Here is a 15,515-nt window from a genome sequence, read left to right on the forward strand (position 1 = left end):
CTTCACAGAGGCATCATCAGAAATCTATAAAAAGAGAAAAAACTGCGTCAGAAAACTTGGATATGAAATGGAAAACGCAAACATCCAAGTTTTGTGATACAGTTTTTTCTTTTTGTTATATATATATATATATATATATATATATATATATATATATATATATATATATATATATATATATATTTTTTTTTTTTTTTATACTAATCGCCATTTCCCGCATTAGCGAGGTAGCGTTAAGAACAGAGGATGAGGACTGGGCCTTTGAGGGAATATCCTCACCTGGCCCCTTTCTCTGTTTCTTCTTTTGGAAAAAAAAAAAAATGAGGGGAGGATTTCCAGCCTCCCGCTCCCTTCCCTTTTAGTCGCCTTCTACGACACGCAGGGAATACGTGGGAAGTATTCTTTCTCCCCTATCCCCAGGGATAAAATATATATATATATATATATATATATATATATATATATATATATATATATATATATATACAGGGGCAATGAATGATTAGGAAATAAGAAATCATGAAAATAAGCCTCAACATCCAGGAGCAAAAGTCAAGGGTGAGACCTGACTAGATTTCGTCAAGGGTGTGAGTGTGTGATGGCCGCCTCATGCGTGACCTGGTTATGTACACTACGTGGGTCGTATGAGAGGCACCGGAACATGCCTTGTCTGACTGGCCAACAGAGGGGCTTGTACTCACATACCTACAACTCATTATATGTGAGGACTCACGCTACAGGCTTAAGATGACACACACACACACACACACACACACACACACACACACACACACACACACACACACACACACAAGTAATATGAGAAGGGAAGGGGGTACGACCCCTGGGTTGTGGTGTGGTAGGTGAGGCGTGCATGATAGCAGTTAAGGTGGTGGTGGTGGTAGTGGTGATAGTGGTAGTGGTGGTGGTAGTAAGTGTGAACACATGCATGGCCGACCACAAGACAAACTCTGATATTCTCACACCAACTAATTATGCTCACACTCTCCTCCTGGCTGGAACATTGATCAACATTATATGGTAAACACTCTAAGCTTGACGTTCGCTCCATCAAACTTTGTGTTGCTTCGTTTATACAGAGTAGCGTAATGCTGGCTTCTCATGAATCAGATTTCAAAGCAAATTATCCGTAGATTTTTCATCACATAATCAGTTGTGATCATCAGCGTGGTGTGGTATTCTGGTTCTCGCTTCGCTTGCCAGAACTGATACATTGCTGATGAGATTCTGTTTCGTCCTTTCCAGACACGGGTGCGTCGAGATGCTCCTCCACGTCCTGGTGTGGTGCTGCCTCGACCTTGTGCTGAGTCACGACACCCCGCTGCCAGGCAGCTCGAGCAGCGTCAACCTCCAGCAGCCCATCGATGACTTCACCGCCTTGGCCAACCTGGCCCGCAACATGGAACATGACCCCGCCCGCTCAGACAGAGACCGTATCTACGATCGCTCATTAACTCTGGACCGAGAGAAGAGAACACACAGACGTAGAAATGATTATCTTGGGGAAGAGGAAAGTACAAGGGAGCGAGAGAGGAGAGACATGGAAATCGACTTGCAAAGGGAGAGAGACAGGGACGCCCGACGTACCTCACGAACCAAGCTGACCAGTGAGCTGGGAGGAAGAACCAACCCCAGACACACGAGTTACTCCAGCTCAGAACTGGAGAAACAGAGGCAGATGGATCGAGAGCAAGAGATCGCAAGAGAGATTGCAAAAGCTGATAAGATAAAGAAAGAACTTTTAAGTCAAGACACAAAGTCTCTAGTACGTGAGAGCAAAGAGAAAGATATATCCCACAACAGAAGGTATGGTAAACACGAGACTCAAGATGAAATAAGATTACGAAGACAACGAGATCGAGAATTACGAGACGGGAAGCCTTCCAGAGACTACAGCGATGACGAACGGAGGAGACCCACCGACTCTGAGGAGAAGCATCGGCACCATCGTTATAGTCACAAAAAAGAACCAATTCTCATCATCGAGAAAGTCACGCCACGCAGCCATAAAACCCTAGACCGCAGACCTGACCGTCGTCCCAGCGGGCCGTCACATAAACGCCCAGACAACTTTAAAGGACGACCTGTGTGGTACGACTCTTCCAGACGACCTGGTGGCAACCGCCACACTACCCCGCGAGGTCCGCCCGTCCAAGACCCACGCAGGCCAGACCGACCCGTCGTCCTGCCTCGTCCTAATTTTAACCAGATGGATCGTCGCCCGGGTCGTCCCGGCTACCCGTCCAAGTACGACGAGGTCTACCTGGGTGCCTTGGGTCCCCACTCTGACCACCACGGCGAGCGCTTCCCCCACGGGAGCCACTCGGACGAGGTCCTGCACCACCGACCCTCGCCAGACGATAAGGTGTTCCCAGTGGCAGGAGTGCTGCCTCATCCACCGCCCGCCCTGCTGGACAGCACCCTGGCCGCCGCCGCACATGCTGACGCTGCGCTCAAGCATCAGCTGAGCCAGGCGCTGATTGCAGGACAGGCTCTGCAAGCTCATCACGCCCTGCAAGCACAGACATTAAAGCAGGCAACAGTGGCAGCACAGTTAGCTAGTCATGCTGCGGCACAGCAGGCTGTTGCTCAGCAGGCTGTGGCTCAGCAGGCTGTGGCTCAGCAGGCTGTGGCTCATCAAGCTGCAGCTCAGCAGGCTGTGGCTCATCAAGCTGCAGCTCAGCAGGCCGTAGCTCATCAAGCTGTGGCTCAGCAGGCTGTGGCACACAAGGCTGCAGCACAGCTGGGTCAGGTGGCAGCAGGCAATGCAGCTGCTGGTCTTCAAGCAGCACAGCTGGGTCAGGTGGCAGCAGGCAATGCAGCTGCTGGTCTTCAAGCAGCACAGCTGGGTCAGGTGGCAGCAGGCACAGCAGCTGCTGGTCTGCAAGCAGCACAGCTGGGTCAGGTGGCAGCAGGCACAGCAGCTGCTGGTCTGCAAGCAGCACAGCTGGGTCAGGTGGCAGCAGGCACAGCAGCTGCTGGTCTGCAAGCAGCACAGCTGGGTCAGGTGGCAGCAGGCACAGCAGCTGCTGGTCTGCAAGCAGCACAGCTGGGTCAGGCGGCCGCGGTTGCCGGACATCAGAAGGTCAAGGCAGCAATCAAAAGTAAACTGAAATACGCACTCAAGAACCACATAAAGACACGGTTGCAGGAGGAGGTTGCAGGCTCAGTGTCTGCGGCAGAGGTGCAGGCTGGGGCTCAGCAGCACGGGGCTCAGGTGGGTGTGGCCGTGTCCCACCTGGCTGACCAACACCTCCACCATCACATCGCCCAAGTCAGACACCACCTCAGGCGGGCAAGGGAGGACCTCTTCCGCAGACTTGCACTCCTCAAGTAAGTTCCTGCTCATGTTGTTCTTAAGTTGTTCATAACGAACACTACGCTGTTCACACAACTCAAACACTGGATTTTACCTCTACATCCAACAACAAACTGGGGCTTACCTGACGTTACATTTCTCTAGAACTAATACAATAACATGCATCAAGGTATGGCAGGGATGATCCACATCTAGGTATGAGGCCTGGCAGGGATGATCCACATCTAGGTATGAGGCCTGGCAGGGATGATCCACATCTAGGTATGAGGTCTGGCAGGGATGATCCACATCTAGGTATGAGGCCTGGCAGGGATGATCCACATCTAGGTATGAGGTCTGGCAGGGATGATCCACATCTAGGTATGAGGTCTGGCAGGGATGATCCACATCTAGGTATGAGGTCTGGCAGGGATGATCCACATCTAGGTATGAGGTCTGGCAGGGATGATCTACATCTAGGTATGAGGCCTGGCAGGGATGATCCACATCTAGGTATGAGGCCTGGCAGGGATGGTCCACATCTAGGTATGAGGCCTGGCAGGGATGGTCCACATCTAGATACGAGGCCTGGCAGGGATGATCCACAGTAAAGGATTGGGCACAAGAGAAGAACTGATGGGTCGACTTCTTGGGTGAAAAACAAGACAACTTGAACCCTTAGATATTTCAGGGATGGAGAAGATAAGATGCATTTATCTGTTAAAGGACCAGAGAGATATGTTGCTGGATCGGGAGTGGCCAGTGTAAATGGCATGGTTTTGATGCAAGTTTGTTTTGTTTAGAGAGACATGCTTGGTACTGGAGCTTCCTTGCAGGCAGTGACCAACCAGAATGTGAGGCAGAATAATGACTGAGGACCACCACAATGTGATGAAACGTCCCCCTTCCTAAGACAGAGCCTTTACCTGCATGACGCAAGGTGGCACTTGTCAACAGTGGCAACTGCTCACTACGTCTATCGCCAGTCATACTCTCTATTTACATGTTTCCATTTTCTTTTCTTTTCTTGGTAGTTTAGATTATTATGGAATCCCAGTAATACTTCGTCAGCTGTCTTGTGCTGACCGTAACCTACATCATCCAGTGAGACAGAATGGTTACCAGTATATATTGTCATGAGGTATCTCATGTCTCTGCAGGCCCTACTTCCAAAGAGGTGTGGCCAAGGGGTACGTCGTGCCCAGCGTCGTGCCGGACCTACCAGTGGGCGTCCATCTGACGCCTCTGCAGGTGGACACGCTTCCCAAAATACCAATAAAGGTACGTCAGCCTCGTACCACAGTCCAGGCATGTCCTACAGCACTTCCTTTCTACTGACATTAACAGTTGATACATCACGAGTGTTCAAGTTTTACATTGTGTTTCACAGCCTGTTATTAAACCCCCTCTATGTTATATATCTCATCACTGATGATATATACAAGACATTACCAAGTACCTGAACTCCCAGAGTAAGATGATACGACCCTTGAGTATGATGAAGGTGACCTTTAGCCCAGACATCATGACCATGGGTCGTACCCTCGTGCTCAGGCGTCGTGCTGACGCGATTAATCAACCAAATCCTGAGCCTGTGTGATGTGTATAGGTTCCTCAGGTGGCGGCGCCACATCCCATCCACATCCCGGACCTGAAGCAGGTGTTGAAGCCTCCGCTGGACGTGGAATACATCGAGTACATACTTACCCTACCTGAAGACGCCTTCCACACCATAACGAACATGTGAGTCTTGTAACTAGTTACCTGCAACTGGTAACTACAGTCATCAACACGACAACACACTGTTTAAAGTCATGGTACAGTTGGGGGAACTTACTAAAAATCTTTTACATTCACTTGAAAACTACCTTAAGATGAGTCGGCTCAATGATTACTCTTTAAAAGACTCTGTCATAATGAAGCATCTGGCATGAACAGGAGTTACTTCTGTTGAGCTGTACAGTTTCTCCGTTTCTGTTGTTTGTCAAGTAGGAACAGATCTAGGAGACCACCAGACACAGAGCAACGTTACACCCTAGTCACGTCTTCAGCATATCATGTGCCATGATCCTCTGTCAACACATAAGCAGAAACTTACCTAATAATCTGGACAGTTTGCATCACGTCCAATTTCTTGTGTACAACATCACACGACAACGCCTCAAGTAACATTCTATGATACATTACATGTTGACTTGACTCCCGTATGAGCGAGATCCAGTACTCGCCACCTGCTTCTATGTAGGAATGATAAGACTCTTTAAACGAGGAACAAAGTAGAAAAACAGATAAAGATGGGGAAAGATAGAAATATGTAGAAGCAATAAGAAAGGCGATGGGAAATATGAAGGAGTCTGATTATTAAGATTAGGTGATTAGGGAAGCAACAACCGATCAAGGTCTAACAGAGACAGGACAGGCATGATACATCATACCTGCCGTAACATAACCACGACCGGATAACTCAACTATTTTCTCTCAGTGTTGGCACTACATTGCCATATGTTCAGCATGACTGTGCAGTGAGTGTAAATGTTTCGTAAGATCATATAATGCAATAACTGATGATTACAAAGTTAATGGAGGTCATTCACTTCTCACTTCGTGCAGGTCTAAGAGGCAGTTCCTGGTGGTGCTGTTCCCGCGTCTGTACCGTGATTCTGTACGTCACCTGACGCCCCACACAACTACTCCTGTTCTGTACAAAAAGCCAACCTCCTCCTACGCATCCCCACCCACGCCTACCTCCTCCTACTCCTCCCTAGACACACATCACTATCATCCACCAAAGACACCTGCACCTATATATCAGTCTCCCAAGCCTTCCCCTCCCGTGTATGAACCTCCCAAGCCTTCCCCTCCCGTGTATGAACCCCTCAAGCCTTCCCCTCCCGTGTATGAACCCCTCAAGCCCTCCCCTCCCGTGTATGAACCCCTCAAGCCCTCCCCACCCGTGTATGAACCTCTCAAGCCTTCCCCACCCGTGTATGAGCCTCCCAAGCCTTCTCCACCTGTGTATCAGCCTCCCAAAGCTCCGCCACCACTGTATAAGCTACCTTTACCGACCACACCAGCTCACACCTACGGACAACCGTCCGCTCATCCTCCCATCACACCTGTGGCCAAGCCAACGCCGCCTCTCAAGGTCCTCATAACCAAACCACCTCCAGTCCGTGTGACCACATTGTATGTACCAACCACCAGGCCCTTTGTACCAGTCACCACGCCCCATGTGCCAACCACCAGGCCCTTTGTACCAGTCACCACGCCCCATGTACCAACCACCAGGCCCTTTGTACCAGTCACCACGCCCCATGTGCCAACCACCAGGCCCTTCGTACCAGTTACCACGCCCCATGTGCCAACCACCAGGCCCTTCGTACCAGTTACCACGCCCCATGTGCCAACCACCAGGCCCTTCGTACCAGTCACCACGCCCCATGTACCAACCACCAGGCCCTTTATACCAGTCAGCACGCCCCATGTGCCAACCACCAGGCCCTTTGTACCAGTCACCACGCCCCATGTGCCAACCACCAGGCCCTTCGTACCAGTTACCACGCCCCATGTGCCAACCACCAGGCCCTTTGTACCAGTCAGCACGCCCCATGTGCCAACCATTAGGCCCGTTGCACCAGTCACCACGCCCCATTGGTCAACACCCAAACCTTTCATACCAGTCACCACGCCTCATGTGCCGACTACCAAGCCTTTTGTGCCTGTCACCACGCCCTATGTACCTACCATCCCTCCACACATATACACAACGCCGTATACACCTACGGTCATACAGACAACGTTCAAGCCTCCGACTCCACATTCCCATATGTGCGGTCCACCTCCCAGAACACCGCCTTCATTACTTACACATGTACAGGAAGGACCTCCAAACACGCCACATTTGCCATCCACATATGTACAGGGAAGCCCTTCAAAACCACCACCCCTGCACATTCACAGCGAACATCCCACAGCGCCACATCCTCCACCTATACATATATATGAAGGACATCCCATAACTTTACCACCACCCATACACGTACATGAGGAACTTCCCTCAACACTAGACTTGACACCCATACATATACACGGAGGACCTCCCAAAACGCCACATTCCTCACACATATACACACAAAGAGGACCTCCAAAAGTGCCACATTCACCACCCATACAGTTACATGAAGGATCTCCCACAACACCACATTTGCCATTCATTCATGTACAGGAAGGACCTCCACAAACACCATCCTTATCCACACGTGCCCACGGGGAACCTCTGAACACACCGCCCTTACACATACACAGTCAGACTCCCACCACACCACACCCGCCTCCCTCGCGTATGTACGGCGCGCCCAAACCCTCAACTGTTGTCAAGCTTGACTATGCCCATAACTGTGACGACCACACCCTGGACGACGATAACGACCACCACGACGACCACCACAGTCGTGAGCATCGGCAATATAACGCATTCGAGAACGACGACGAGAACGACCAGCAGGTGGTCAGGTCCCCGCCTCCACACGTCACAGTAAAGGTTCGTGCCCACACACTCACCACCACTGACTGATCAACATCTAACAAATATGTTGATTAATATACTAATCTTAATGATTTATTAATCAAGTTTACAAAAATATTGATTAATATGTTACTCATAACTTACAGATTAACAGTGAACAAAGATGTTGATTACAAGTCTAACCTTTATAACTTACTGATCATCACTTAAAGATATTGATTAATATGATACTAATCTTTAACTGTGTATATAGTAGCACTTGTATAAACTTGGCACATGATCTCCCTGGACGCACTTGTGTATATAGACCTGTTCTTGGCAACTCTTGTGCCAGTTTTGTGTATATAGATATTTCCTTAGCAACTCTAACAGCTCTTTATGTATTTCCTTCGCTGCACACTCAGAAAGGCAATGGCGGGCAAGCAAGTCAAGACACGTATTTCAAGCTAACACTACAGATTCACTTCAAGTAGCAACAGAATACAACTCAAATCCAACGCAAAACACATGTAGCCACATCTCTCAGTAACAACACACAACTAATATTCTCACGTTACTCTACATCCAACTCTGACAACATTACACTGGAAAATACAACATAACGACACCCAAATAGAGCTGTAAGGCCAGTGATGCTCACCCAACTCGTGTTTGAAATAGTGTTGAAGTTTCGTGTGGTTATCTCTTGATAAAAACCCAATTGTAAGTAATTCCGAAGGAAGACCAAACATTATATTTTCCTCCATGACACCATAGGAGTTAATACGTGTTTTTATAAGACTGGAAGATGTCAGATGAGATCGATATCCCATCACGTAGTTTACTGACTGACGGGATGTGAGGGCACAATAACCCGGATCAAGGTCGCTACCCTGTATATAATCAGTCGTACCACTCGACTCCTGTACGTGTTGTATGTGGTCCTCTGCTCCTGTACGTGTTGCATGTGGTCCTCTGCTCCTGTACCTGCTGTATGTTCTGCTCGAGTACAGATGTACACTTTCTATCATACTAGCAGGATATTGGTGCACCTGATCAGCATTAGTATGCTTCAAACATCGACTTAGAAAAAAGAATGATATTGTTTACAAAACTGTACGACACGTTCACCACAATTGCAAAATCATCTACGATGATGCTGGATCTCTTAAATAAGTCCGTTTCCCTGCTACTTATTGTAGCGTAGCCTTAGAGCTACAGATGCACTGTAAAAGAGGTTCCAGGGTTACGTTATCAAAAAATATACATACATATATATTGCGGTAGGTCAAAGTAATGCGCGTGTTCTAGTATTTGCTGATAACCACGAGGGATAATGAAACACAAAGAGTTCCTAAACGCACTTTCATGTAATGATCACATCTTCAGGGAGATGCAATAATGATATAGAAGACGTAGAACAGTTTGTATGTATTATACACAGGAGAAGCGGAGCTAAAACGCTGTTGGTACTCAAGTGTTTACGGTTTGTGGTATTCGGATCTGGCATCATGCCTGTCATGAAATTTTATGATGTGAACAAGACAGGAAACGTTTACAAAGTTTGCCTATGACAAAGCTATCCTGTTTGTATAAACCTTTGCTAATATTAAGGTTACAATTCTTTGTGTATATAATAAGCGAAGATTTCATGATATTTCTCTTGGTCAAGGGGTTGCATGTTATAACTGAATTATCACTACTTCAGTCAATACCCAGGTCATAATTTTCAAGATGATTAAACAAAACCTTTGAAACGTCCTGTTTTTATACTTTTATGTTGCTAAGTCTAACAAAGAGATCCTTACACATAAAACATTACAGCTTTTACAGTGTATTCTGTAAACACAGCCCTCAGTATTTTCTGGCGAGTTTTTAAGATGTCCTTAATAGAATTATTGCTGAAGCCTATATTCACATTAAAATGATTAAGTTGGAAATTAAGGTAAAATCTATCATTGAAATATCTAGGATATTTTAGGTTGGATCCAATAAGATATATCTTCTCAAACTCTTCATCAGTAAATTCTGGACTACATATACGTAATGTCATAAGGAACATGACTGGAATGATGATAGTTTAACTATGTCATGTTGGGCTGAGTTATAATGAATATAAGAACAAACAGTGGTGGGTTTTCTGTATATACTAAACTTAAACATGTTTCCATCCCTATGGATCATGCAATCTAAAAATGGTAACACAATAATTTTCCACTTCCACAGTAAATTTGATGGAAGGTAATGAATTGTTAAGCAAAGGCAGAAATGCTTGTAAGTTTTCATTTGGCCAAGCACAGAGAACATCATCTACACATGTAAACCACATCGCCTTGCAGGGTCTTACCCCTTTGTAATTGTGTTTTATATATGTATATATGTAAAAATTCTCGAGCAATGTAGATTTAGTTAACAAGCTTAATAATATCGAAAGCCAGATCGATTTTGATTTCAAACTTGTAAGTTTGAATGTGTCATCCTTGTTCACAAAAGTTCCAGTTGATGACTTATTAGAATATATGGTGGATGCCTTGGCTAATCTTGACTTGCCTGTTTCAAATTCTGTGTTTCATGAACTGATGAAGTTGTGTATAAAAAACTGTATAATTCAATTTAATGGAGAATATTATGCTCAGACGTTTGGTATGGTGATGGGTAACTCTTATCAGTATTATGTTAGATATACACGGAGTTTTTATAAACATAATTGATAAGGGATATCTTACCCTCTCAGGCAATCTGGTTTAGGTATATATGATCTCTTTGTAGTTGGCCAAGTGAAAATGTATAAACATTTCTGCCTTTACTTTACAATTTATTACCATCTACCAAATTGACTTCGTAATTGGAAAATGATTGTATGTTACCATTTTTGGATTGCATGATCCACAGGGTTGGAAACGTGTTAGGAATGACAGTATAAGAGAGACGTGTGGTAGTAAGTGCTGCCGACTGAGAAACTGTTCTGGCGTAAGAAGGAAAATAATGAGACAGAACAAGGGGATATCCGTGTCAGAAGCAGGGTGAACAAGGGGATGGGGTGACTGACAGGGAGATGGAAGGATGGAATGAAGGGGGCTCAGGGGATATCGGGACCTGAACGTGCATGAGGGAGAGAGGCATGCACTGGAGTGATGTGGCATACGTGGCCAAAGTAAACGACGGAGTAATATGTGGGGCTTGGCCATGTAGGGTTGGCTCTGGTTCCGATACATTATGCATGTCGGTTTGAGACTGTGTATGCAAATGAGGCCATTGTTCGTTTGTTCCTGACGCTACCTCGCTTAAACGGGAAAAAGAAGGTAGGAAAAAAATTATCCTATTCATGATTGTTTATATATATATATATATATATATATATATATATATATATATTATATATATATATATATATATATATATATATATATATATATATATATATATATATATCGCACCCCAGTGTATGATCAGAAAGTATATCTAAGCGCTTGTGCTTCACTTTCGTGGACTCTTAACTATGAAACATTAGTGTAACGTACATTTCGTGACGGAACATGCCACAGTAGTGATTATACATAGCAATAATCAACGTTCAAGTGTTTTACCCAAGGATACACGAGGTTGGTGGATATCTGACACTATACCATACATAATATGTAGACACCAACGGGTTAAATGTCAGTCATTCTGAGTGAGAGGTCCAGTCCGCCTGCCTCAGTCATCCCCGTCCTCCACAACACTCGATGCTGCAGTCTGCCTGCCTTCGTACAGCAGTCCTCTTGGTCGGGAGCTTCCCAGACCCGACCCTCTCAAGAGACGTGGTCTTTACCAAGTACTCGGTCCACGACCGGACCTCAGTGACAGGCCTTGGCTGGTACCACACAGGATTGTTAATTATGTGAAGTTAAACATTCCAAGAATCACTTACTCGACGACAAGTGTAAACCTATCCAGCTAGAAGATGAGGCAGCAGTGTAAACGGAGCATCCCTCCACGGACTGTTGATGTGGGTCATTAATTACTCACCATTGGCTTGGTATCTTCAGAAAACACAGAGCTGCTGGAGGAGGTCTAGCGGAACGTGAAGGATGATGCTCCCATAGTGGAATAAAGTTAAGGGAAGACACGATGATACCACATACCAGTTTTAAATCGAGACGAACGCGCGGCTAGAGGACATATCCTAACACTGGGCCAGTGTGCCACGAAGGATAGGCAGAAAAAATGGCATTAAGTAATAGAGGGATGAACGTGTTGAACATGCTAAAGATGGGCGAATGTTGATAGCGGTAGGAAGTTCAATAGTGGATGACAGATAAGTGAAGCCAAAATATGGGAGCCCATGAACGTAATGTAAAGCTCCCTTCCTGTACGCAGTAACAGGTGATGAAATATAGGTAACCACACACACACACACACACACACACACGTGGTCATTCATATAAACACCAATTTACGAATACTCCCTGGAGACACAGAAACACCAACCCATCAACGGTAACACAACAAATACCCATCCATATGAACGCACATTTTACCACACACACACACATAGAAACCGCCCTCCCAGCGCGTCCTCAGGACTTCCAGATGTATTGACAAACTCATTTTGTGGAATCAACGTAAATAAAGGCAAGTTTATGAGTGTGATATTGCTGGTTGACCTACAATGTATTAGTAGTAAGAACACTACGCATGCTACTTGTTAACTACAACTTATTTACTTGCCTTGATGCCTTGAACACTGCTACGATTCTTCAGCGTTCAATATCGTGTTGCTTGATAATACTGTGGGTAATGTCGTTGATAAAAGCTGTACAATTATAGAATGTTTATGATTATATAACAAACAAATTCTCTAGTTTCACCCAAGTTGAAAATTGTGTGGAGAGCCAATGGGACTCAGTACTTACCTCTGGTGTTAGCAGACCGGCCTCAGTAAACAAGCTCCCGGGAGGCAAACCACGGACACGATGGGATGACGCTCATGTTCACAGCAGACTGGGGTGGGGGTAGCAGGTGGCAGACGGGCGGGCTGGCAGGGAGGCACAACCGTCTAGGTCTGGCAGAGGGTTAGTGATGGTGACACAGTGACCCAGCAGCACCAGGGTAACAGCCACATTCTCCTAATTAACCTAGATTGTTGTTTTTCTTTCTCCTGGCTTCATGCATGTGTGGGTTACTTGCATCCAAACCATACACTCACCTCTCCATCTCGTACCCAACACCTTACCACGCAACGCTCAACTTTTTCCTGTGTATTCTAGATTTTCCAAGATCTTCTAAGTGGACTTTCGTGTAATAATCACATCGTCAGGTGAGATACAAGAAAGAATGTAATCATTACACGAAAGTGCACTTGGGAACTTACCGTGTTTCATTTCCCTGTGGATAAGAAAGGAATTTAGTTGATCACGCCGAGTCCACGGGGAAAATGAAACCGATAAGTGGACTCATAGGAATATCTTGATCACGCGCAAAATTGTCATCCTTTCCAATAATATATATATATATATATATATATATATATATATATATATATATATATATATATAGATAGATAGATAGATTAAATACACAAAGAATTATAACCTTATCATTAGTGAAGATCTGTACAAATTGGATAGCTTTAATGTTGATAAAATTTGTAAACAATTCCCCTTCTTGTCCACAAAATAAGTTGTCTGTCTTGGACAATCACATGTTTAACAAATGGCGTCTTAGTTTTGCCTTCTTTCAGAAACCGGTCGTCTTCCATGATAAACCCTCTGGCCCACAGCTGACGACGCCCAACACGCCCTTCCCGGCCATCAGCTCGTACAGCACCTTTGGCCCTACGCCCTTCCCGGCCGTCAGCTCCTACAGTAGCATCGGTACCACGCCCTTCCCGGCCGTCAGCTCCTACAGTAGCATCGGTACCACGCCCTTCCCGGCCGTCAGCTCCTTCAGTAGCATCGGTACCACGCCCTTCCCGGCCGTCAGCTCCTACAGTAGCATCGGTACCACGCCCTTCCCGGCCGTCAGCTCCTTCAGTAGCATCGGTACCACGCCCTTCCCGGCCGTCAGCTCCTACAGTAGCATCAGCAGCCCTGTACAGACCGGGGGTAGCCACTTCAAAAAGTTCCACGTTACTGGTGAAGGACAGATCATCTCCGGCAAAGAAGGCAAGATTCATGCAGGTAACGTCCCTACAACCCATGTCCCTAGCCCGCCCCAGGGAGGCAGCATATCTGTCCCTACCCTGCCCCAGGGAGGCAGCATATCTGTCCCTAGCCTGCATCAGGGAGGCAGCATATCTGTCCCTAGCCTGCACCAGGGAGGCAGCATATCTGTCCCTACCCTGCCCCAGGGAGGCAGCATATCTGTCCCTAGCCTGCCCCAGGGAGGCAGCATATCTGTCCCTAGCCTGCACCAGGGAGGCAGCATATCTGTCCCTAGCCTGCCCCAGGGAGGCAGCATATCTGTCCCTAGCCTGCACCAGGGAGGCAGCATATCTGTCCCTAGCCTGCACCAGGGAGGCAGCATATCTGTCCCTAGCCTGCACCAGGGAGGCAGCATATCTGTCCCTACCCTGCACCAGGGAGGCAGCATATCTGTCCCTAGCCTGCACCAGGGAGGCAGCATATCTGTCCCTAGCCTGCACCAGGGAGGCAGCATATCTGTCCCTAGCTTGCACCAGGGAGGCGCCATATCTGTCACACCTAATTCTGTCATTGGATTGAAGACGATTCACGTTACCCCACGCCCGCCAATTCACACGCCGGAGGAGACACATATCAAGACACATCATAAGAGTAAACCAGAGCACTTCAGTAAACCTGACTCAAGCCACAAGTCAGTAGTACCTGCACCATTCTTCAACATCCAGCCAACTCTTGAGCACGGACCCACGCACTTCCTCACACCTCTACCACACTATGACACAACACCCTCCCATGCTACCACATCAGGGACACATGACAGCCATGAAGTGTCGCATGTCACGCTGCTCAGACCTCACGATACTCAGGGAGTGTCACATGTCAAGCCACACGACAGCAACGAAGTGTCGCATGTGACACTCCACAGCCCACACGACACCCAGGGAGTGTTATATGTCAAGCCACATGACAGCCATGAAGTAGTACCACATGAGAAACTACACATCCCACAAGATACCCGCGGGGTGTCATACGTGAAGCCTCACAACACCCATGGAGTGTCCCATGTGACACAACACAGCCCACACGACAACCACGGGGTGTCACACCTGACATCAAACAGCAAACATAACACTTACGAAGTGTTCCACGTGACACCACACGATACCCAGGGGGTGTCACACGTGGCACCACATAGCACCTATGACGGGCCCGACACCATGGACGTGGTGAAGCAGGGGCCGCCCGTGGGGTCCCGGCACGCCACGACCAAGAGACCCCACCTGAGCCTGCACGAGTTCGTCACGCCCAAGCCTCACGTGGTGACCAGTAAGTAATGGTTCCTCCTCACTCCTAGCGTCAGTCTAGTGCACACAACTCGACGTCTGTGAACCCACTCTTATGAAGAAGGTAACTCAAATTATGGTTAGGTTAGGTACTCATGCAAGACCATCGTGAAGGTCCACAAGTATTAACAGATACGGCAAACTTTTAATGATCACGTCATGAGTGGCTGGTCTATTATGAATGATAGTTTCATATCATAACTTGTAATGATAAGTTATGAAAT

General features: G+C 46.8%; 1 protein-coding gene across 5 annotated transcripts in view; it reads left to right on the forward strand.

The window, feature by feature from the left end:
- Nucleotides 1–15,515, forward strand: part of LOC139759245 (uncharacterized) — a 35,587-nt gene that overhangs the window by 7,927 nt on the left and 12,145 nt on the right. For 4 of the 5 annotated variants that reach the window (XM_071681363.1, XM_071681365.1, XM_071681364.1 and 1 more), the window contains exons 2-6: nt 1,267–3,354; nt 4,480–4,600; nt 4,929–5,062; nt 5,930–7,859; nt 13,546–15,274. In XM_071681363.1, the coding sequence (XP_071537464.1) occupies nt 1,283–3,354; nt 4,480–4,600; nt 4,929–5,062; nt 5,930–7,859; nt 13,546–15,274 (5,986 nt within the window). In that variant the 5' untranslated portion in view covers nt 1,267–1,282. The remainder of the gene's footprint in view (nt 1–1,266; nt 3,355–4,479; nt 4,601–4,928; nt 5,063–5,929; nt 7,860–13,545; nt 15,275–15,515) is intronic. The other variant, XM_071681367.1, reaches the window with a different exon arrangement.

Source organism: Panulirus ornatus, chromosome 32, assembly GCF_036320965.1.
Source record: "Panulirus ornatus isolate Po-2019 chromosome 32, ASM3632096v1, whole genome shotgun sequence".
In the NCBI taxonomy this organism is placed as follows: Eukaryota; Metazoa; Arthropoda; class Malacostraca; order Decapoda; family Palinuridae; genus Panulirus; species Panulirus ornatus.